General features: G+C 39.2%; 1 protein-coding gene across 20 annotated transcripts in view; it reads left to right on the top strand.

Moving 5' to 3' along the window:
- POC1B (POC1 centriolar protein B) overlaps positions 1 to 25,003 on the top strand; it is a 161,420-nt gene that overhangs the window by 91,490 nt on the left and 44,927 nt on the right. For 8 of the 20 annotated variants that reach the window (XM_009248085.1, XM_063711534.1, XM_063711533.1 and 5 more), the window contains 2 exon segments: positions 14,123 to 14,341; positions 18,267 to 19,800. The exons of 2 other annotated variants lie outside the window; for them this stretch is intronic. In XM_009248085.1, the coding sequence (XP_009246360.1) occupies positions 14,123 to 14,341; positions 18,267 to 18,371 (324 nt within the window). In that variant the 3' untranslated portion in view covers positions 18,372 to 19,800. 20 annotated transcript variants of the gene reach the window in all.

Here is a 25,003-nt window from a genome sequence, read left to right as displayed (position 1 = left end):
CCTTTTCGTGATTTTGCCCTTTGTAGCTTGAAAACAAGCTTCCTGCCAGCTGAAGAGATACATGGAAACCAGTTAAAAGAAAAAGTCAGTAGTCCAGACAAAAACTGAAGGTAGCTAGGATTAGGATCATCTTAGTGGAAATCAAGAGAATGGAATTTATTTGAGAGATATGTAAGCAGGGGTAAGAAGTGGGTTAGCAAAGATGATCCCTGGGTTTTTAGCTTGTACAATGATATGCCATTCATTGAAGTAGGGGATTTCCTAAGGGGACCAAATTTGCGATTTCAAGTTCCAGTTCGGACATACTGAGTTTGACATTCCTTTGAAACCTCCAGGAGTACCTATCAGACATGCAGTTGTGTACACATATCTGTAGCTTAAAGGGAAAGGTCTAGAGTGGAAACAAGAATGAGTGAGTATTCTGCATGTATGTGGTAATAGAAGCAGCAACCATAGATACAATTGCCTGAGTAGAAAGTATAGAATCAGAAGAGGGTTTGGGACTATTCCCTGAGGAATTTTAATAAAATGATCTGATGAAAGATGATAAGCCTGCAAATAAGGCAGAGAAGGACTAGTAGGTAACAAGGAAGCCAAAGAGTATGGTGTCATGGCAGCCAAGGAAGGAGGATAGTTTCAAGAGGACGATAGAGTCAGCATTGCCAAAAGTCCAGAGAAAGTTTGAAAAATGTTTGATAATTTGGTGGAGATTATTGGTAACCTTTTGAAGAGCTTTTTTTTTTTTTTGAGGCGGAGTCTCGCTCTTTCGCCCAGGCGGGCGTGCAGTGGCGCTGTCTCGGCTCACTGCAAGCTCCGCCTCCTGGGTTCACGCCATTCTCCTGCCTCAGCCTCCTGAGTAGCTGGGACTACAGGTGCCCGCCACTGCGCCCGGCTAATTTTTTGTATTTTTAATAGAGATGGGGTTTCACCGTGTTAGCCAGGATGGTCTCGATGTCCTGACCTCGTGATCCACCCGCCTCGGCCTCCCAAAGTGCTGGGATTACAGGCGTGAGCCACCGCACCCGGCCTGAAGAGCTTTTTTAATGGAGTAATACAGATGCGAACCAGTATGAAGGGAGTAGAAAAGTGAGTAGAGGGAAGGGTAAGAAAAGGAGTCAGCTATAATAGATTTTTTTTTTTTTTTTTTTTAAGACGGTTTCTCACTCTGTCACCCAGGCTGGAGTGCAGTGGCACAATATTGGCTCACTGCAACCTCCGCCTCCCAGGTTCGAGCAAGCAATTCTCCTGCCTCAGTCTCTGGAGTAGCTGGAACTGCAGGCCACACCAACACTCCCTGCTAATTTTTGTATTTTTAGTCGAGATGGGGTTTCACCATGTTGGCCAGGCTGGTCTCAAACTCCTGACCTCAGGTGATCCACCCACCTTGGCCTCCCAAAGTGCTGGGGTTACAGGCGTGAGCCACTGCACCTGGCCAATTTTTAAAATCTTATTTAGTAAATTTATTGAGTACCTGTTATATACCAAGCAATGACATAACACCTTGCCCCACTCCATCTCTGGGCCCCAGACTTTTTTTACAGGTCCTAAAGTAACACAAGCTCCCCCACAGACACAGCCTTTGTATATATTCCGTCCTCTGCCTAGAACATTCCAGTTCTCCCAACACTTTCACTTCAACTCCTATTGAGGCTTTAGATTAGCACTTCTCAAATGAAAGAGCAAATTCAATAATAATGATATGGGCCTAAATTGCTATGGGAGTAATTAGTGGAGTGTTTAAATAAAGAAACTATATTGTGGGGGTGGGGGGGGGCAGAAATATGTACCCGGAGAATTTGAGTGGAAGACAGAAAAGTTGCAGATACAGCTTCCAAATGTGAGTGATACTTGAGCTGGTTCTTTAAAAATTTGCCTGATAATAAGAGGAACGAGGACAGAGCTCAGAAAGTACAAATCAAGAAGCCCTGAGAGGGGAGTGAATTCAGGAAACCGGACATTTCAGGTTTGCCTCAGCATTGCATGAGGTTGAGGGACAAGAGAGAGAAGATGAGGATGGATTGTGAATGATCTCAAATGTGTTTTGAAGGTTTTTGGAGGTATTTGGATTCACCCTAAGAATTGAGGGAACCAGTGAAGGATTTTCAGCCAGGAGAGTGACAAAAGCAAATTTGGATTTCAGAACAGTTACTCTGGAGATGTGAAAAAAGAGGGGTTGGAGGGAGATAAAACTAGAGGCATGGAGGATTAGGAGGCAATTGTAACAGTAATCCAGACATGAGGTGACAACTGTCTGATCGAGTGCTGTAGCATAGGGGATGAAGAAGAGGAGACTGGCTCATGAGGTATTGAAGAGAAAGAGTCAATAAGTTCTGTTTACTGACTGTACATGGGAGAAGAGGGAAGAGTCAAGAATATCTCTCAAATTTTTGGTGGCTGGCTGGATAATGGCACTGTTTATTAGTACAGGAAGAGACAGGGCTTGGGTGTGGAGCATCCAGTACAGAAATCTAGATTTGAGAATCTTGACTTGATTGATTCAGACACTTGGTCCCACAGGGTGACCCCTAAACTGCTGCTCCATAGTATGTGATAATGATTATGATAAAGAGATGATCTACATTAATTGCACCTCATTTATCAAGAGGAATCATTAAAAGAATGCTTGTTTTTTTGTTTTTTGGGTTTTTTTTTTTTTTTTTTTTTTTTTTTTTTTGAGATTGATTCTTGTTCCATCACCCAGGCTGGAATACAGTGGAGCTATCTCGGCCCACTGCAACCTCCATCTCCCAGGTTCAAGTGATTCTTCTGCCTCAGCCTCCCAAATGGCTGGGACTACAGGCACATGCCACCAAGCCCAGCTAATTTTTGTATTTTTTAGTAGAGATGGGGTTTTGCCATGTTGGCCAGGCTGGTCTGGAACTCCTGACCTGAGGTCATCCACCCATCTCAGCCTCCCAAAGTGCTGGGATTACAGGCATGAGCCATTGTGCCCAGCAAAGAATGCTTATTTGAATCATGCTGGTTATTTGGTAAATTCTGAGACTGAAATTTTAAATGGATAAAGCCCATCATGTTTAATGGCTATGAAACATAATGGGTTTTGTTTCGTATAAAGTATGTCATAATATAGCGACATGCTTTAGTGGTATCATGACTTCCTCTTTAAAAACTTCCTGCAGTCATGCACTGTGTCTCATGCCTGTAATCCCAGCACTTTGGAAGGCTGAGATGGGTGGATCACAAGGTCAAGAGATCAAGAATCAAGAGATCGAGACCATCCTGGCCAACATGGTGAAACCCTGTCTCTACTAAAAATAGAAAAATTAGCTGGGCATGGTGGTGTGCATCTGTAGTCTCAGCTACTCAGGAGGCTGAGGCAAGAGAATCACTTGAACCTGGGAGGCGGAGGTTGTGGTGAGCCGAGATTGTGCCACTACACTGCAGCCTGGTGACACAGTGAGACTCTGTCTCAAAAAAAAAAAAAAAAAAAAAAAACTTCCTGCTTACTCATCTGTGTGTGTGTGTATGTTCATACACACACATGCATATGCGTGTTTGAGAAAAGATATATTATCATAATTCTTCATCATTCTGATTATAAAGTAAAAGAATCTAGCTCATATTCTCTTTGACTCATGGCATCTATGAAAAGTGTTTTTGAATTTTATGGTTAAATTTGAATGTTATTTTTGGTGGGCCATTTTTCCCCATGGTAATTATAGGGAAAAAAATCTTTCTATATAAACATAGCCATTGTTTTTATTATCTTTGCTTTCTGAGTTTCTTCCACCAGCAAAATAAGAAAGGAGGAAAACACCTACATGATTTTACATGTGAAAATATATGGAGAAAAAATATTTAAACTGCATCATGTTATCGTACAATCTTATTTTTTGTTATTTATAATGAAGGATTTAATACTCTACTCATAAGAAATTCAAGAATGCTGTTGTGGCTGGGCACAGTGGTTCACGCCTGTAGTCCCAGCACTTTGGGAAGCCAAGGCAGGTGGATCACCTGAGGTCAGGAGTTTGAGACTAGCCTGACCAATATGGTGAAACCCTGTCTCTACTAAAAATACAAAAACTAGCTGGGTGTGGTGGCATGCACCTGTGGTCCCAGCTACTCAGGAGGCTGAGACAAGAGAATTTCTTGAACCCAGGAGGCAGAGGTTGCAGTGAGCCGAGATGGCACCACTGCACTCCAGCCTGGGTGACAAAGTGAGACTCCATCTCAAAAAAAAAAAAAAGAATGTCATTCTTCCTGGAGATTTTTATGCCACAGTTTTTCAACTGTATCCAGTTATATAATCTTTATCATAGGGTTAGATATTTTTTATTAATTTCATAGATCTAATTGTTTGATTTTAGATTGGCTTCCTATATTATTGTTAGGAAATCATTTTTCATCCAGTAAAACAATGGAACTAGATTTTTAAAATAGATGATAGATCTTTGTCTGCTAAGTTTTTTAAAAAAATATATTAAATACATTTTTCACTCAGCTGCCTGAAAATGAAAATCTTTTATCCCTTTTAAAACTACATCTGAAAATATCTTATTTTTTTCTTTGGGGTTTGTTGAACAGTGTGAAAGATAACTATAGATCTTTGCCCTATTCACTTAGCATGTTGTATAAAAGATTCTTGTTGAATTTGATATGGAACAGATAATGAGGATGGATGCCTTACTCTGAATGCTCTTCGAAGTGTAATGGCACAGTTCACAGAAGAAGTAATGGCTACTTGTTTTCCCTTTTGAGTTTGCAGGAAATTTTATGTGGAAAGTTGGTGTTATGTTCATTTGGAGTACTGGGAATATCATGCACTTGTAGGCTTTTTAGTTTAATATTAGAAGAGAGAGCACTAATTCTATATCACTACCTGTTACCCATATTATCCCCTACTCCCAGATAATTTTGGTTAGTATTTTTATCATTAATTAAGATCCGTCTGGTGCAGCGCACTTTTAGATCAGCATACAGCATTAGGAAGTAGATCCTCCTTTGAGGAATTGGTGGTTTGTGTTTTCTTAATCATATAAGAAGTGAAACATAGAAGGAAATTTTTATGCAGATTCCATTTGTCCTAGCTGTATACTACCCATTAATGGCTTCAAAATTAATAGGTTTCTCTAGAGATTATAATAAAGATTAAAGACAAAGACAGACAGTAGACTTGTAGCCTCAGCTGTCTGTGCCAAGGTGACTGAATTAATCATTTGGATATTTCAGTTGAGAGCTACATGGTATATTTTTCAAGTCTTCTGATAAAAATGCAATTTCCAATTTGGTCTCAAGAAGAAAAAGCAAAGTCCTCTATAAAATCTTATCCCCAAAGCTGAAGGCTCTTTCTTTGAGAAAAAGATGTATGTTTTCTTCTGAGGGAAAAACAAGTCTTAACTCAGCAAGTTTAGTTTGGAGGACAAAATTTCACATGACATTTTTTGATTATGTCCTAGTCATACTTTTAAGTCAATCAGACTTGATCAGATGAGTATGTTCCTACAAGGATACATAATCCACTGTTCAGAAGACAGAAAATTGTCATTTTTTTCCTTCAGGATCAACAGCCTATGTTTTCAAGAATGTTAGGAATTGAAAATGAATTCTTTGTTGTGGTCCTGTGACAGCCCCATCTGGGTGAGTCTACAGTTCCTTTTTCTGTTTCCCTAATGGATCCATCCACTCCTTAGTCAACATTGGCTTTTGATCTTAAGAAACGAACCAAATATAGAGCAAAACTCTGAGTCACTTCTGAAAGGCAGCCATCCTCTTTGTCAAGATTCTCAGATGAACTCTGTGACTATCTGAGTCCTTTGTGCTGATGGCAAACTTAGTGTAAAGCCTCCCACTCTTTGGCCAACACTCTTCTAGTCCTCCCATTTTGGTAATTTGTCAGCCCCAGAAAGGCGTCCATCCAACAAGCCTCCTGCTTAACACTGCCTGCTCCCTGTGTCTGGGCCTCCTTTACCCAACTTACATTCTGTGGTCCATCATTACATCCATGGTCTTGTCCCTTTCTCCCTCTGTTGTCCTCACCTAGAAAAATGCCAACCTGGGTTAAATCTGTTTCTCTGTCTCCTTCACGCCTACACCCAAGGGGCTGGATTTGACTAGACAGCCATCTTGGCTGGTCTCACCATAAATTTATTTACACAAAGCTCCATGGGCACTCAGCCACTGTCTATCCAGCCCATTTATCGAGTAGTTATCCCCTCACTCTCCTGTGTCATCAGTGCTCTCTTTATGCTTGCTCTTTCCATCAGCACACATTTGTGATATATTTCTCATCTTCATAAATGAAAACCTCATTTGGCCCCTCATCCCTTTCCAGCTCCTGTCTCATTGCTCTTCTCCCATTTATAGCAAAAGTCTTCTAAAAAAAAGAGTTGCTTAGATTCACTGTCTTTGTTTCTTCACTTTGCATTCTTCTGAGTGCTATCCAATCAAGCATTCATCCCCACTCTTCCATTCATGTCAGGGTCCCAAGGACTCATCTTGGTCCACCTGTGTGTGGCACTTGATCCTGGTGATCACTCTTTTCTCCTGGAAGCTCCTTCCTCACTTGACTTCTGGGCCAGTAGTCTTCAACCTCAAGGACCACCAGTCACCTTTCCTGCTCCTGCCTTCCAAAGTCTCTGCAACTCTTCTCTTGTTTGGCTTCTTCCTAGTGATCATAGACCCATGGATAAAAAGATCTACATGCCAGTAACTCCCAAATTTATATTTCTAGACCCAGCTTCTCCACAGAAATCTAGAATCATATATTTCCAGTTGTATTAATGACTGTTCCCCTTGAAAGTCTAATAGGCATCTCAAACATAACACGTCCTAAATTTATTCTTTACCACTTCTCCATAAAAAATTGCATCAGCATAGCTACATCATAACACAGCACATTGCTTAACTTTATTTTTCTTCCTAACCCTTGTCACCTAGCGTTACATCACATATCTACATATTTACTTTTCTCCTTCACCCACTAGAGTGTAACCATGATAGCAGGGCCTCTTTATTCACTCCTTGAGGTAGGCAGAACAACCATTCCTCTCAAAAATGTTTATGTCTTCATCCCCAGAATCTATGAAAATGTTTCCTTACATGGCAAAGGGGGCTTTGCAAATGTGATTAAGTTAAGGCTTTTTTTTTTTTTTTTTTTTTAAGAGACAGAGTCTCGCTCTGTTGCCCAGGCTGGAAGTACAGTGGCTCGATCTCGGCTCACTGCAACCTCCACCTCCCAGGTTCAAGCGATTCTCCTGCCTCAGTCTCCTGATTAGCTGGGACTACAGGTGCATGCCGCCACATCTGGCTAATTTCTTTTGTATTTTAGTAGAGACAGGGTTTCACCGTGTTGCCCAGGCTGGTCTCAAACTCTTGAGCTCAGGCAATCCACGCACCTCAGCCTCCCAAAGTGCTAGGATTACAGGCATGAGCCACCATGCCCGGCCAAGTTAAGGCTCTTGAGATGGGGAGGTTATCCTGGATTATCTGGCCGGGCCCCATATAATCACAAGGGTCCTTATAGGGAAAGAGGGATTCATGAGAATTAGAGAAGATATAACAATTGAAGCAGTTACTGGAGTGATGCAGCCATGGGCTAAGGAATGTGGACAGCCTCTAGAAGCTGGAAAGGCAAGGAATGGATTATCTCCTAGAGCCTTCAGAAGGAATGCAGCTTACTGACACCTTGTTTTTAGCCCCGTTAATCCTGTTTTGGACTTGGGATCTCCAAAACTACAAGATAATAAATCTATGTTGTTTTAAACCACTAAGTTTGTGGTAATTTGTTACAGCAGCAGTAGGAAATGAACACAGTCCTGGTGTCTCTGGCACCTGGAATTTTGCCTGGCACGTAGGTGCTAAATAAAATAATTTTGCTTGAACAAATGGCATATATTCGTTATCTTAGATCTTATGTAGAGATTATTGAAGTTTCCAATCCCTACTCTAAATTTTATCATTGAAAATAAATGATATATTCTTTCTTTGAAAAATATTTGCTTTTATTTTTGTCCAAGGCAAAAGGCTTTTTTTGTTGTTATTCTAGTCTATTTCAGGCAGACATTTTATACATACGTGTGCGTGTGTGTGTGTGTGTGTGTATGTAGTGATTTAAAAATCTCAGAACATCAGGAATAAAAAGGGATTTAAAAGGCATTCAGTTGAATTTCCTGATTTGATGTTTGTATATCTTTCACAATATCTCTGACAAATGACCTTCCCAAGTCTATTTTAGAACCTTCAATAATGGGAAACTCACTTTGGCTTAGATATTTTCTGCCTTTTATCTGTTTTGTTCTCTACTTACAGAATTAAACCAAGAGTAGAAATGTTAGTTGTAAACCAAAACTAACTTATTTTAACCAACTGATTGAATGTATATCTAAAGTTCAAGTCACTGATTATCTTTACGTTTGAAATGCCTACTTTTGCACTCACATTTGTCAGAAAAATCCTTATGTTATTCATCCAGAAGCTATCAAGTATGCCTTTAGGGGATAAAAATCTACCAGTGATTTGCAGTTAGATAATATAAGCTTACATTGCTTCCTCACTGTACCTCTGAGAAGGCATTTAAGATTGTAATTTTTAGCAGAAAATGGCATTAGTTTAACTTTGGGGGGTGATATTTCTCTTCAAATACTATCAAATTGCTAATATTTAATTTTTTGTGATTGGCTCAGCTGATGCAGGACAGTCAATTAAATTCAGTTCAACAAATGTGGAGCTTTGTCTGTGTCTGATGTGCTATGCCAAGCACATAAGATGATAAAGTTATTGACCCCACATGAGGGGTTCATAATCTAACGGGGAATACAGATATGTAAACACAAATATAATAAGGAGTGAGAAATCCTCTACTGATGGCACGAAGTCTTGTGGGAGTGAAATGGCACTAGTGATTAATTCTGACTCGCCAGCCCAGAGGGTGGGTGGTGGAAAGGGTGGTAGTAGAAGGAGAGAAGAGGAAAGGAGGAAGGGGAGTAGATATAATGTGTGAATTTTCGCATGTAGTTGAGCGCCACAGTATCTTGAATGTTCCTTTGTTAATTATGTAAATAATAATAGTTTAGAGGTGTGGACCATGGTTATGTTGTTGAATGGTTAATTTTCTAATAAAAATGTGTTTGGCAATGCCAAAATTTTCAGTTTTCATTGATGCATTAAAATAATTCATCCTCAAAAATAAGTGACAAATGAAGATGTATGCATTAGAATTAACCATGGTATTTAAAGAACCTTTTAAGAGTCATTTGTCCCCAGGATGTGATATGTTTTATATTCAGTTCTCAGGACTTTCATAGTTCTTTGCATCAGTCAGATCTGTATCTTTTACCCCATTTCATTTGTTCAGGTGAAAAGTGAGGCCTTTTGACCTATACAGATAAGGATTTCTCAGCCCTTAGATTCATTCTTTGCCGTTGGTGAGGCTGCATTTCCCATCTTCAAGATGGCAACCATGGGGTTATCCAAAGAAGAACTTAAGGGTAGTGATTGCCCTGCCATCCTTTTTGATAAAGTACTTCCCCAGAGTATTGTAAGCTTCATGAAGGAAGATACCATGTCTGACTTGTTCTTTGCTATAGCTCTAATGCCTACCATAGGAGGTCCTCATTTGTAGGATCAATCAATGATGGTATTACTGTTGCTTCACTGTATCACACAGTGTTAGCAATAGAAGTAAGGGGTGGGAAATGAGAACATGATATAATTTCTTCTTTATATGAACTACCAAAGCATTTGTTTTTTCTGCAGTCTTACAATCATGTGTTTGCTTATGTTCTGTCTGCTTGTGTATTTCATGCTCATTCAGCAATGCCAGAGATGAGCCAGGCATTGTGGGGGATTTGGGCCCTGCCTAGTCTGAATTCTCTCATCACAACAGAGAATCCTTGAGAGCGGGCATCATACCATACGTACATTTATAATTGTATGATAGTATGTATAGATAGATGCTCAGTAAGTATTTACTCAAAGCTGAATATTAGCACCTTTGAAATAGGAGAGTATCTCAATGTGCTGAGAGAAGCAGGTACTACAGACTCACTTGCTGGACTTCTGTCAGCCAAGAATTGTAAACACCATGTTTTTCCCTTTGTACCTTTTTAAAAAATATTTATGAATGGAATGTATTGAACCTCCCCCATGCTGTGCATCTCACTTTTCTCCTGTACAAACAGGATGTAAAGACAGGGTTGGTTGGTAGAAAGGTATCTGCTAATACCTAGGTTTCAATACCTTTGAGAGACAGAGAGAGATGTCAGTTGGCTAATGTTGTAGGATGGAGAGCTGGCACCCTTTTTTCTCTCTGCCCATATGCTTTTCCCTTTTTTCTTTCATTTCCATATGTCATATGATAATAATGTATTTTTTGCTGGTCCCAAACAAGAAAACCTATTGGAGCTCTTTTATTGCTTAGATTGTCTATGGTCTTAAATCATCTTTGCCAATTTTCCTATTGTCCTTTCTATACTAATGACCTTGACTGCAAACCTCCAGAGTTCAATGAATGATTGGGGGCCTTTTTCCAAGAAGGGCTGAAGCTGTTATTACAATATGATTAATAATATTTGTGGCCATGTATATACATACTTAGATATGTTGTGATCCATATTTTTTCAAAAAAAAACTGTCTTGGTTGTAGATAATTTGGTTTCCATCTGTGAGAGCAGTAATAAAATCTGTATACAGCCGAGAGCGGTGGCTCACTCCTATAATCCCAGCACTTTGGGAGGCCGAGGCGGGCAGATCACGAGGTCAGAAGATCGAGACCATCCTGGCTCACATGGTGAAACCCCGTCTCTATTGAAAATACAAAAAATTAGCTGGCAGTGGTGGCGAGCACCTGTAGTCCCAGCTACTCTGGAGGCTGAGGCAGGAGAATGGTGTGAACCTGGGAAGCAGAGCTCGCAGTGAGCTGAGATCGCGCCACTGCACTCCAGCCTGGGCGACAGAGCAAGACTCCATCTCAAAAAAAAAAAAAAAAAAAAAATCTGTATACAAGTGGTTAACATTTTCAAAAATATTCAAGCTTCTGCTAAGTACTAGAAATGATCCAAGGGATACAGTGATGAGAAGAGTAAACATAGTAGTCTAGTGAGGGAGACAGACAATAGACAAGCAGCAAATACATAAATACAGATTCTGGTCAGTTACAGAGGAAAGCATCAGGATGCCAAGCTGGAGAATGAAAGGTCCAGCTTCAGTAGGGTAGTCAGGGCAGGGACTACATTTCTGAAGATGGGACAGTTAAGCTGAAATTTGGAGGTCAAGAAGGATGCAGTCATGCTAGGATGGCAGAGAAAGCCATTGCAGGTAGAGCAGAAGCAATGTTTTGTTTGTTTGTTTGTTTGTTTTTTAAAGCCTGTTCTTTGAGCAGGAACTATTTGTTTGGGGATGTGGATGGTTGTGGAGCATGGACATCCATATTTTGTTCCCAGTGAGTGAGGTCTAGGATCAGGAATGCAGACTATGATCATGAGTCAAGATTTCTTAGAGAATCCTTTGTATTTCCATACTCACCTCTACAGTGCTCCCATTTTAGTCCTTGCTATCAGCTCAGTAGCTGCAGAACCATGTAGATAAGTGCTGTATGTTGTCTTCCTAGTTCCTTTAGTTCAGAGCATGAATAGGTGGTTGGTCCATAGATGCTTCTAAGTATGACTGAGTAGCATTAAAAATCCTTTATGTTAACTTGATCTTTCAGGATCTGTGATTGTTAGGAGCCTTTCTTCTGGACGTTTTCAGTACAGTTTTAGCTTTTCTCTGTCATAAGGAGTTGAGTAATTCAAAGTGATACTAATAGGATCGTTTGAGGATGTGGTTTTGTTTTGTTTTTTAGGGACAGTTTCTCACTCTGTAGCCCAGGCTGGAGTGCAGTGGTGCCATCATAGCTCACTGCAACCTCAAACTCCTGGGCTCAAGCCATTCTCCAACCTCAGCCTCCTGAGTAGCTAGAACTACAGGCACACACTAGCATGCCTGTCTAAGTTTTTTATTTTTTTATTTTTTGTAGAGATGGGGTCTCCCTATGTTGCCCAGGCTGATCTCAAACTCTTGGCCTCAAGCAATCCTCCCATTTTCACCTCTTAACACTTTGGAATTACAGGCATGAACCACTATGCCCAGCCCTTTATGATTCATTTTGAGTTAATTTTGTAGATGGTGTGAGGTAGAGACCCAAATTCATTGTTTTGAATGTGGATATTGGGTTTTCCCCACACCATTTGTTAAAAAGATAATTCTTTCCTGATTAAATTGTCTTGGCAACCTTGTCAAAAATCAGCTGACCATAAATGGAAGAGTTTATTTCTGCACTCTCAGTTTTATTTCTTTGATTTGTATGTCTATTCTTATGTCAGTGCCACACTGTTTTAATTACTATAGTTTTACAATAAGTTTTGAAATTTGGAAGTATGAGTCCTTCACATTTTTTTCATCAATATTATTTTAGCTGTTATGGGTTTCTTGCATTTCCATATGAGTTTTAGGATCAGCTTATCAACCTCTGCAAAAAAGACAAATGGGATTTTGATAGGGTTTGCACTGAATCTGCATATCAATGTGGGGAGTATTGCCATCTTAATAATATTAAGGTTTTTGATTCATAAATTTGGGATATGGGATGTTTATTTGTTTAGATCTTTTATTTCTTTCGGTGATGGTTTGTATAATAGCTTCCAGTACACAAGTCTTACGTTTCTTTTTTTTTTTTGAAACATGGCCTTGGTCTGTCACCTGGGCTGGAGTGAAGTGGCGTGATCTTGGCTCACTGCAACCTCTGCCTCCCAGGTTCAAGTGATTCTTTTGCCTCAGCCTCCCAAGTAGCTGGGATTACAGGCATGTACCACCACACCCGGCTAATTTTTGTATTTTTAGTAGAGACTTTCACCATGTTGGCCAGGCTGGTCTCAAACTCCTGGCCTCAGGTGATCTGCCCACCTTGGCCTCCCAAAGTGCTGGGATTACAGGCTTGAGCCACCACACCCAGCCTTACATTTCTTTTGTTAACTTTTTTCATAAATATTTTTTATGCTATTCCATTGTAAATGGAATTATTTTCTTAATTTTATTTTTGGATTGTTCATTGCCATATGGAGGACTTTCTGTTTTTCTCTTGTGGTAACATATACATAATGTAAAATTTATCATTTTAACCATTCTTTTAAGTATACAATTCACTGGCATTAAGTATATTCACAGTATTCAGTGTTTTATAACCATCGTCACTATCTATTTCCAGAATTTTTTCATCATTCCAAGTAGAAACTCTGTACTCCTTGAGCAATAACTCCCCATTACCCCTAACTCCAGCCCCTGGTAACCTCTACTGTACTTTTTGTCTCTAGGAATTTACCTATTCTAGGCACCTCATATAAGTGCAGTCACACAGTGTTTGTCCTTTTGTGTCTGGCTCATTTTACTTAGCATGTTTTCAAGATGTATCCATATTATAACATGTATCAGAATTCCATTCCTTTTTATGGCTGAATTATATTTCATTGTATGTTTATACCATATTTTGTGTATACGTTCATCTATCGTTGTTTCTAGCTTTTGGCTATTGTGAATAATGTTGCTATGAACATTGCTGTACAAGTATCCAGTTGAGTCCCTGCTTTCAGAGTTCTCCTGGATGTATACGTAGGAGTAGAATTGCTGGATCATATGGTAATTTTATGTTTAATTTTGGGGGTAACTAACAGCCAAACTATTTTCCAAAGCAGCTGAACCATTTTACATTCCTACCAGCAATGGACAAGTGTTTGAGTTTCTCCACATTCTCACCAACACTTGTTATTTTTCATTCTTTTGATAATAGTCATCCTAATAGATGTGAATATTGTTTTTAAATGAAGAATTAAACTGCATCTAACAATCTTTTTAATGGTAGATCCCTCAGATCAGTGTATGGAAAGTGTGTTTCATTGAAAAGAAAGTCAAGGAAGTTGTCTCTATTCACTGTTAGCTTTGTTTCCTTATTATAAGAATTTTAATAATTCCTTATTTAATTATAGTAATTTCCATAACTTATTATAGTTGAGGATAAATCTTCAATGTAAGCCTGGGCTTTTTAGAAGAGGAATATTTTAAACTTTTATATATATCATTTTAAAGTTTGGAAAATATAACTCTTCCTACATTTTCTGTGACATTAAAGACAACAGAAACCAGTGGTAGAACTCTGCCAGATAAGGGTGAAGAGGCCTGTGGATATTTCTTGAACCCTTCCTTAATGTCACCAGAATGTTCGCCAACAACCACGAAAAAGAAAACAGAAGACATGAGTGACCTCCCCTCCGAAAGTCAAAGGAGCATACCTCTCGCTGTGACTGATGCTTTAGAGCATATTATGGAACAACTCAATGTTTTGACACAGGTGGGCATGACACAGGTTGCATGAGTTGCACTTGGGGGTAAAATACACAAAACAATTCTGGATACAGCAACTTGCAGAACTAGCAGAGCAGGGGAGATTTTTCTGTACTAGGGAAGCAAACTCAAGGTGGCAATGCCCTAAACAAGATCTTGTGGAGATAAGCTCAGAGCCTATGCATTTGTGTGTGCACGTGCACACACACACACACACACACGCACACAGCTTAAGCCATTTGTAAGAAAACATTTAGAGCCATAAGAAAAATGTATTGGGAGTAACCATTTCTGGTTAGTATGAAATATTGCCAATGTTTATAGTTTTTTACTTTGAAAATGTTCTCACTGTCCAGTATTTAACTTCTCTTATCCCAAAGCCTCTTACCTTGATGCAGTAATCTTCCAGGCATGATGGTTTTGCATTCCCATGTTAGAATATTATCCACTTTTTTGAGGCCAGTTTACCTTTGCAAAGAAAAATACAATGGATCTTAAATAATATACCAAAATTCTTGGTTACAAGGTATAGACATAATTTAAGGGAAGTGGTATGTTGAAATGGATACACCAAAGGTTTCTCTTCCAACTCTGTTGATTCATTGTTCCCTTTGAATAAGTCTTCTCTTCTTCCTCTTTGATGTGTAGAATGAGAATACTAGATACTAATATTTGTCAGAGTGGACAGTAGCAAGTTATATAAAAAGATGGTAAAATATGAACTACAGAGATGTCAATTGCTTGTCCAGAAAAATATTTCAAATAGAAATAGCTTTTGCATAGAAATCACCCAACTAGTTCTCAACCCTGAGTGTACATTATAATCATTAGGGCAGCTACAAAATGTACATATACCTGGTTTTCACCTCCAGAGAGTCCATTTCCATTGGTCTGGGATAAGGCCCTAGCATCAGTCTTTTAAGAACCCCCATATGATTCTGTTTTACAGCCAGTGTTGAAAACCACTAATTTAAGTGAATATTTTTATCCTGTAGATATCACCTCAGGGCCTTTGGAGGCATCTGACAGATTGTGAGAAAGAGCCATGTGAGAACGTGGAGTCATCATATGATTTGCTCAATGAAAATCATATTAAAAATCACTCACTTTCATTTGGTAATATTGTACTAGACGTGACTTTCTCTGTATTTATCAGATATCTCTTTTCCTTGAAGGCCATTGCCGTCTTCCCTTCGTGTCAAATTTAGTTGTAGTTGTTTTGTTTCCCATATTGCCATAACTTCCTCACCTAAACTCTTACCTTTCAACACTGAGTTCTCATTAGGGTCCCTCCCAAGTGAATCTTTCCATTCCCTGTTCTTTCAGTTTCGTGACCTATTTCTCCTCCTTTTTACCAGATTCAAAGCTAAATAAATCACTTTAAACTGTATTGAATTTCTCTATGATTTTTAATTTTTAGGGGATGGATTCATTTTACATATTAAAAAGGTTAGAAGCAGGCACAACACACTTGCAAAAGGAGAGCAGTGAATCTGTGGGCAAGCAGCAAGTAAAATAAATGTGTTCTGATTTACTTTAATTACAGATGACTTAACATCACCTAACTAAGTTGGAGGGTGTTTATCGTTACTGAACTATAATTCGAAATAAATTTAAATGAAATTATGTTTTAGATGGTAGACAGATGCAGTTAACCAGTGTTAAAGGTGTTAATAATAAATGTATAAATAACTTTTAGCATTTGGAACTGTGATAATGTATAAAAGTGTCTGAAGGGCTGGACACAATGGCTCACACCTATAATCCCAGCACTTTGGGCAGCCGAGGCAGAAGGATTGCTTGAGCCCAGGAGTTCAAGACCAACCTGGGCAATATAGTGAGAACCCATTTCTTCTTTTATTTTTTATTATATAGAGACAGGGTCTCACTACGTTGCCTAGGCTCGTCTCAAACTCCTGGGCTCAAGCGATTCGCCCAGCTCGGCCTCCCAAAGTGCAAAGACCTCATTTCTACAACAACAACAACAACAACAACAAGTTAATTAGCCAAGCAGGGTGGCACGCACCTATGGTCACAGCTACCCAGGAGACTGAGGTGGGAAGGTCACTTGAGCCCACGAGGCACAGGTTGCAGGGAGCTAAGATCAAGCCATTACACTCCAGCCTGGGTGACAGACTAAGACCCTGTCTCAAAAAAAAGTGTGTAATAAAATGCTTGGCACATAGTAGGCACTCAATAAATGGTAGACTGTATTAACAGCATCACCATTATTTTTAATTAGTAATGATCTATGGATAGTATAAAATATGAAGGCAAAAGCTATTAAATAATATCTTTAAAAATTGGTTACATTCAAAAGATGATAGGGATTCAATTTTTTATCTTAAGACTGATTGACTAAAATACCAAGCAAGTGTCATGCCTTTCCTATATGAACTCTACCATTAGGTAATCAAATAGTAGATGAGGAAAATGTCTCTTACTTATTAGTTATCCCAACTAACAAAATGTTTTAATGATAGAATTAGAATATCATCATTTGCAATCTCCAGGAATTAATAGATATAGACATTGAGTCACTATGACATTCATGAGAAATGACCAAACATTATTAATCTGCCTTCTAATCAGAGAATAGGCCACCACCTGTAATCTTTCCAAGGCATCTAACCTGATCAAGCCTTTGGATCCAACAGCCAACTTAAAGAATATACAAAAGATGGAAGAACAGGCTGAGCTGCACCCTGAGTGTGCAGTTTCTGAGCTTGTCAAATGGCCTGAGCTTATCAACAGAGAAATTGTAAAGAAAAGAGAGGGAGAGGGTGGGTATCTGTAGATTAAGAGAGACTTTAAGTGACACATTAATTCTTGACATGGGAAAGAAAATTATAGGTCTAGGGATGTACATCTGAGAAATAAAACCATAAAGAAACACAAGAAAGCAATCATTGTAAAGGTCAGGATAGTGGCTGTTACAGAGGGCGGGCAAGGGGTCACGTGGTAGGCACGTGGAAGGCTCCTCTGGGGTGGCTGGCAGAGTCTAGTTCTTGCCATGGGTGATGGTTTTGAGGATGTATTTCTTATAAGAATCCATTAAATAACATATGTACCTTGTATGGGTTCCTGAATAAGCTATGTTTCATTTTATAATAAGTTTTTTTTAAAAAAAAAGATACAAAAGAATGAAGGCAGAGTAGCCAATATCACAAAAAATTAGATTTCCCAAGTTTAACGTATGTATAAAACATATGTATAAAACATATGTTAACATTTAATATATATATGTATATGTGTTTGTATATGTGTTCTGGATGTGTTCTAACTCCTTCAGCTAATAAGTGAGTACAGGATTATTCAAACCGTGTGTGTCCAACACTAGTGTAAGCATTTTACATGCATTATTTTATTCAATCCTCCTAACAATTCCACGAGGTAATATTAGCATCTTCTGTGTGAGGGCACTGGAGGCGATTGTTAGGATATTTTCAAAGCAATCTAGCCATCCATCTGCAGTGCTATAGGTATGGTTTGCCATGGATTGGATTGTGACAGAATGAGTAGTGATGACATTTCAGTGGCATCTGGCTGGCATGTGGAATTTTGGACCCCCTCCCCTTCTCCACTAAGTGTGTAGCTTATGGAACCACTTAGAACGCTGTGTGGCCTCTTCCCTGGTTTTGGTGCTTTAGAAGATCAGGCATAAGAGGTCTGATCTTTCACTGCTTTTTTTCTCAAACACATCAGTTTGGGTTTTTTTTTTTTTTTCTTTTCTTTTCTCCAACTGCTTGATAATGCCCTGCCCTGTGGTTGGGCCCAGAAGCAAAGCAAGTTCTGGGGCTCATTTTTGAGCCAACTTCTTGGTAGAAGGGTGGGCATCCCAGTTCTTAAAAGGATTTCCTATGCAGAGATTGTCATTGTCATCCTCACCACCAGAGGACCAGGCATTGATTATTTTGTCCTCCTTTTTGCAGACTGTTTCAATCTTGGAGCAGCGACTGACTTTGACAGAGGATAAGCTGAAAGACTGCCTTGAAAATCAGCAAAAGCTTTTCAGTGCTGTCCAACAGAAAAGCTGAATAAAAAATTCATTTTCATTTGTTGGGCAGAGGCACAATAAATGAACAAATGTACATATACTCAGGAAGGTAGTACAAGATACTCCACGCAACACAACCATGTGCTATTTATCATGGCATTTCTTAAAAGGGTGAGCAACAGAACAAAAGGCAGAAGAGGCATATCTAAGGACTAATTTAAACACACATATCAAATGTGAAGGACTAATTTAAATTACTGTCATTTATGATTGCAGTAATAAAGTGATAAGCATTCAAGCAACTCTGTATTTTCCCCATATTATTTTAAATGTCCATTTTCATTTCTAGGCCAAATCCTGACAGGAAAGTAACCAGATCTCTGGATTTCACTGTTAAGTCATTTCAGATTGACCATATTCAGACAGTCATTGGGTGAAATAATTCACTTACCTCCAAAATAGCATCCTATATGCCAATAATGAGTTATTGATCTGACTAGTTATATGTCTTTCTGTTCAAAATAAAAATTATCCTTTCTTACTTATGCCTTGAAAGGATGAACAAATAAAAATTCCCAGACCACAGAATTTCCACAGCAAGAATACACTTATTTTAATTAACAATAGCACAGATATAGCATAGAGCAGTGGGGTTTTTTTTAATTTATGGCGTACTTTGTTTATCCATTGGCCAACCTGAAGGAAATGAAACTCACTTATCTATCACAGATGAATGTGCTGAATGATTTGGGTTGTGTCTGATCATGGTTCACAAAAATTATGTTAGTGTGTTTTCAGTATGCTAAAAAGCCAGAGTGATGCAGCAGTGATATTTAAAAATATACACACATGTATGTACACATGCTTCAGAAATATTGTTGCTTAGGGTGATTTGGGCAGCTAAATATTAAGTACTTTTTAAAATTTTTGCATCATCGTCTTCCTATTTAATGAATTGTGATTTAAAACAAAATGAAAATGAGCCAGGTATTCTAAAAGATCCTGGATACAAATTAAGAATTTTGCTTTATTTTAAACCAAATTGAGATTAAATTGAAGAAAAGCAAGCAAATTAATTTCAGCTTGATTATCAACCTGTATCAAGAACAAAAATGGGAGGAGGTGACCACATTTATGGTGTGTATAGGTAACATGGGGAAAATGCTATTCTGTGTTTTGGAAAAGAAGAAATAGTGCCGTCCTATTTATTTCTATGTTTAGAAATTTTTCTCAAAGAAATTTCAATTGTGTCTATGAGGTGGGTTTCTAAGTATCTTACTGTGTGTTATAAGTGCCTTTTAATATCATACTAAGTGTGAGCTTCTGGACATTTTCAAGAGCTTACAAAAACTAAGTGGCATTGTATTTTTATAATCCCATTGAGAAGACTAAGTAAGAAATGAAATGTCCTATCAATTTTATTTTGTCATGCTTCAAACAATAAAGACGTTTTTGCTTTAAAAGAAAAAGTTGTTCCTTTTCTTTTTAAATGATTAAAACCCGGAAGTACTAAACATTTTATCATCCAGCTCACTCAGTCTTTAATGTGTGTGAGAATCTTCTGGAGAGCTTGTCAAAACAGTTTCCTGGGCCCTTTCTCCAGAGCTGGCTCCATGGGTCAGGTGGGGCCCAGTCATTTGCATCTCTAACAATCTCATAGGTGATGCTGATGCTTTTGGCCTGAGGGCCACACTTTAGGAACCACCTGTAGCCACTTCTTAGAACCTGATGTTGCCACATAGTTTTTACAGTCATCACAGAACTTTATAAGTGATATAAAAATAGTGATGATATAAATGCAGATGCCTTGAAACTTTTTCAACAGACTCAATTTTCTAACTCCCCTCTTTATTTATTTATTTTAGCATTTGAGGAATCTCCTTCATCTTCATCAGATTCCAGCCCATCCCTTTCCTAACTTGAATATCCAGCTGCCTGATCAGCATCTCCACTTCGAACTCTAATAGGCATCTCTAAATAGGTCCAAAACCAATTCTTCTGCCCTCTACCTCTAACTCTCCACCCCAACCAGCGTCACTAGCAGCTTCTTTCCTGGACTTGCATGTGTCAATAAAATGACAACTTTCCTTCCTGTTGCTCAAGCTGAAGACGTGGAATCCTCTTTGATTCTTCTCTGACACACGCCACAGTTCATTCCTTCAGGACATTTTGTCAGAATGTAGAAAACACCTGACCACTTCTTACCACCTTCATCTCCCACCATGATCCAAGCCACTAATCTCTTGGCTGGAAGACTACAGTTGCCTCCTATCTTATTCCCTTTGTGTTGCTATAAAGGAATACCTGAGGCTGGATAATTTATAAAGAAGAGAGGTGTATTTGGCTCATAGTTCTGCACACTGCACAAGAAGCATAGTGCAGATGCTTCTAGTGAGGGCTTCAAGCTGCTTTCACTCATGATGGAAAGTGAAGGAGAGCCAGCAGCACATGGTGACAGAGGAGGAAGGAAAGAGGGGAGAGTGGTGCCAAGTTCTTTTTAACAATCAGTTCTCACAGGAACTAAGACTGAGAACTCGCTGTCTACTTCGAGGAGGGCACCAAGCCATTCATGAGGGATCCACCCCCATGACCCAAACAACTCCCCTTAAGCCCCGTCTCCAACAGCGGGGATCAGATTTCAACATGAGACTTGGTGGGGCCAAACAACCATATCCAAACCATAGCACCTCCTGACTGGTCTCCCTGATGTCACCCTTGCACAGCAGGCCACAGTGGTTCTTGAAAAGCCTGAGTCAAAGCACGTGGCTCTTCAGCACGGAACACTTCAGGGCTTCCCATTCCAGAGTAAAAGGCCAAGACGCAACCTCTCTTTAAACTTCCCTTTCCTTCTCCTTGAATAATCCTCACTCACCACCCTTTGGCCATAGTGGCCTCTTTGCAACCCTTTGAAGAAGCAAAGTGTTCCCACCGGGGGGATCTGTACATTTCCTCTGCCTAGGACTTTCTGCCCTCAGGCATCAATGCCTTAAAACATTCAACCTTTGCTTACCTGGTACCTGTTCAGAGGTGCCCTCCCTGACTGCCCAAGTGACCCTCCATTCACTCCCTGACCCTTTACCAGGCTTCATTTTCTCCAGTGCCCTTATTATCATCTGACACATACATCGGTTCACACATGTCTTCCCCTGGTAAGCAACTCCGCATTGATGGATCTTAGAGCTGAGAAAGATTTCCAGTTTGTAGTAGGCACACAGTGTATATTGTGTGAATACAGGACAACAATAAGTTGCAGATTTTTTTCCTCCTCCACCCCTGAAGCGGCTTCTCAGCTATGATTAATTCCTGAGCAGAATGCCTCAGCAGCCCATTTCAAGAAACTAAATTTGATGTGAGTGGCTGAGCAGGAGTGAGTCCTCAGGATATCTGTGATAGGGGAAAAACACCAAAGGAGCCATATTAATCTTCAGCCACATCATCTGATACTATCACTTCCTTCTTAGTGAGTATGGCTCAACCAAATAGAATATGATCGGATTTCTCTATATCTGTCTTCCTAGCTGCTACAGATAGGATTATTTTCTTGCACATAAATATTTCTCTTGGACTTATGCAAGTTGTTATAGTAGATGTTAAAGGTTTTACAGACTTTTTTTAAAAAAGATAACTTCTCATTTGCTTGATGTATCTATTAAGCAGAGGCACATTAAAATTTTTTAAAGTTTATTTGAGCAACAGTGACTCATGAATCAGACATTGCCAAACTGCAAGCCGTTTGGGCTCCCCTGAAGGGAGTGCAAGGGGAAAAGTTTTATAAGGTGTTTGAGGAAGCAAGACAGAAAATATTTGGATTGGTTAAAGTGGAACAGCAGCCTTAAAGTCTCTCTAGTTGGAGATTAGTTGGTGGGTTCTGATTTGTTAAATGTGGTCTTCCTAGGATATGACCACTTACTCTGAGTTAGGTTTCAGTTTGCTTACATAGGAACTCTGGGTGCTAGAGCTGCCTCAGTGTAATGGGCTCCCAATTAATTATTTTAACAAAACAAAGGTTAGTTTGTGTGTCATTTACAAATAGATTATTTCTTATTTTAGTCTTGAAGATTAGTTTCTTTAAATAGTACAGAAGAAAATAGGAAGTTCAATTAGTGAACTTTAGTGGAATATGTGAAAATAATTTCAGGGAAGATTTTGTTTATTCAATAATTATGGAGTATACTTAAAAACTACTATGTGGAAAGAAGGTAAATTGATAGGCTTTACCTTTCTAACAACATATGATCGTTTAGTTGATAGGACCTCTGGGTCCTTTACTAAAGCTTTGGAATTTTAATACAAACTTGTGCTACTCATTGCTTCCAGAGACAGAGCAAGCCACTTGCCTGTGGGATGAGCACAAATCCAGCTGCTGAGCTGTTTTGTTTGGCTCGTAGTTTTTAAAAAATAATTTTTATTTACCTACTGACATTTAAAAGTTGGAAATTTTATATTAACTAAATTAGGTCTCTGGCTTGTCTTAGGAAATCAGAAGATCTGCAACTATTGGGCCTGTATTCCTCCATGGCAGCAGTGAACTAGGGCAGGGTGGAGTGGACATACACTACTCCATATTGTCTCCATCCCCCTCCACTGCTAAACATTACCTGTCTGGCCTCTGCCTAGTTAACACTGTAGATATCCAAGTCTTTCACATAGTGTTCTAAGACTGCCACCATCTGTCCTCAATCCTTACCTTTTCGAGGTTATTTTCCGAGCATGCCTCCTTTTCTACATTCTTTATCCCTTCCCCCACAATCATGCATCTTTTCCTCAGCCCTGCTGAACTTTTCACCATTATGGGATGAAGCACCACTCCCTTCCCACTTCCACTTACATTTAGCATGCTTTTTCCCTGTCACCCTGCATAACTCTTCTCTTCCTGGAAAAGCCCTATTCATCCTTCAAAAGGCAGCTTGCATATCCCTTCATTCTTTTTCTGTTGTGCTTCCTCAGCATTCTGTGCTTATCTCTGGTACAACAGAGATTGCAATACAGTTGCAGCTCTGCCTCTTCCACTATGACTTAACCTACCCAAAAGGCAGGCCTTTTGTCATCTTTAGATTCTCCACCTAGTGCGTTGTCTGGGTCATAGGAGGAGCTCAACAATTCGTTCTTGAATAAATGAGTATTTTTTATTTTCATTTATTGAAGTGTTTCTTTCCAAAACATTGCTCTATGCTTCACTTAAAGCCAAAAGCAGTTAAAACAAGGGAGGGTGGGCTGGAAGAAATAGGATAGGCAAACATTTAGATGCTCGATATTTGGGGCTAAGTGGGCACTACTATAACCTGCCATTTGTTAGATAGCTCAGCAGTTACGTAGACAGTCTTATAAGCCAGAAATACTTGATGCAAATTCTGGCTATGCCATTTTCTAACAGTGCGACTGTCAGGGAAAGTATTCACAAAGCTTAGTTTCCTTAACCATAAAAGGTAAAAATAATAATGTGAACTGCATTTGTGAAATGATAAGCGCAGTAGCTGTCACAGAGTAAATGATCAATAAATGGTAGCTATTATTGTTGTTATTATTATTATTTTATTTATTTATTTATTTATTTATTTTTTTTGAGGCGGAGTCTCGCTCTGTCGCCCAGGCTGGAGTGCAGTGTCGCAATCTCGGCTCACTGCAAGCTCCGCCTCCCGGGTTCACGCCATTCTCCTGCCTCAGCCTTCTGAGTAGCTGGGACTGCAGGCACCCGTTACCACGCCTGGCTAATTTTTTGTATATTTAGTAGAGACGGGGTTTCACCATGTTGGCCAGGATGGTCTTGATCTCTTGACCTCGTGATCCACCCGCCTTGGCCTCCCAAAGTGCTGGGATTACAGGCGTGAGCCACCGCACCCAGCTATTATTGTTATTAATAAATCATTTTGTTTCTCTGGACTGCATTTCCAAAAAGTATGATTTCAACTGTAACTACTGAAATCAGATACAGGGACTGTTACTAAGTGGTAGTGAATAAATGTGTGATATTTAATTCAAAGCGAACGTTGCATTTTTAAAAATTTAACAAAAAGAATGATTATATAAAAGAAATTAGCCTTTCATACATAGAAAAACCTCAAAGTTCTGGCCAAATGCTGGCAATTGAGCAACTCCTGAGGAATTCAGCCTTAGAATACTAATGTCATAATTATCCTAAATAAAAGTGAGGCAAAAACCAGAAGTGGGGGAAGGGCTTGGAATGTGAATCAAGTAAATGTCATTAAGAAAAAGGCTTGTCTATTTTTGCCCTTTGACCATTTGGAGAACAGGTATTATCTGCTTACTGCCTTTTCTCTAAAGACAAGATAGTACAGACCCTCACTTAACATTTCATTTATGTGTAGAGCAAACTTGGAGGCTGTTAGTCCCATGAATTCTATGCATCTAAGAGGATTGGAAGATAAACCATCTGTTCCTGGGTAGAAATATTTGGCTGCTGAGAGAAAAAAAAACAACAGTTATTCTAATATTTGAGGATTATTGACAAATCTGATCAATCTATGAGCATATTTAATAATAAAAACAGGTGGGTCTCTAGTAGATTTTTAAGTGAAATTGTATAATTGATATGCTTCATTTTCCTTGATGGCGTATACAACTCTTTGCCTTAGCAAGTCACGAGGTTTTAGACTTCATGCACTAGAGGATTTATGAATGTACAGTGAATCTAGGAACACAATGTAATTGCCA

This window comes from Pongo abelii, chromosome 10 (assembly GCF_028885655.2).
Source record: "Pongo abelii isolate AG06213 chromosome 10, NHGRI_mPonAbe1-v2.0_pri, whole genome shotgun sequence".
In the NCBI taxonomy this organism is placed as follows: domain Eukaryota; kingdom Metazoa; phylum Chordata; class Mammalia; order Primates; family Hominidae; genus Pongo; species Pongo abelii.
The sequence above is the reverse complement of the archived record's forward strand: the minus strand, read 5'-3'. Positions and strand labels throughout refer to the sequence as shown.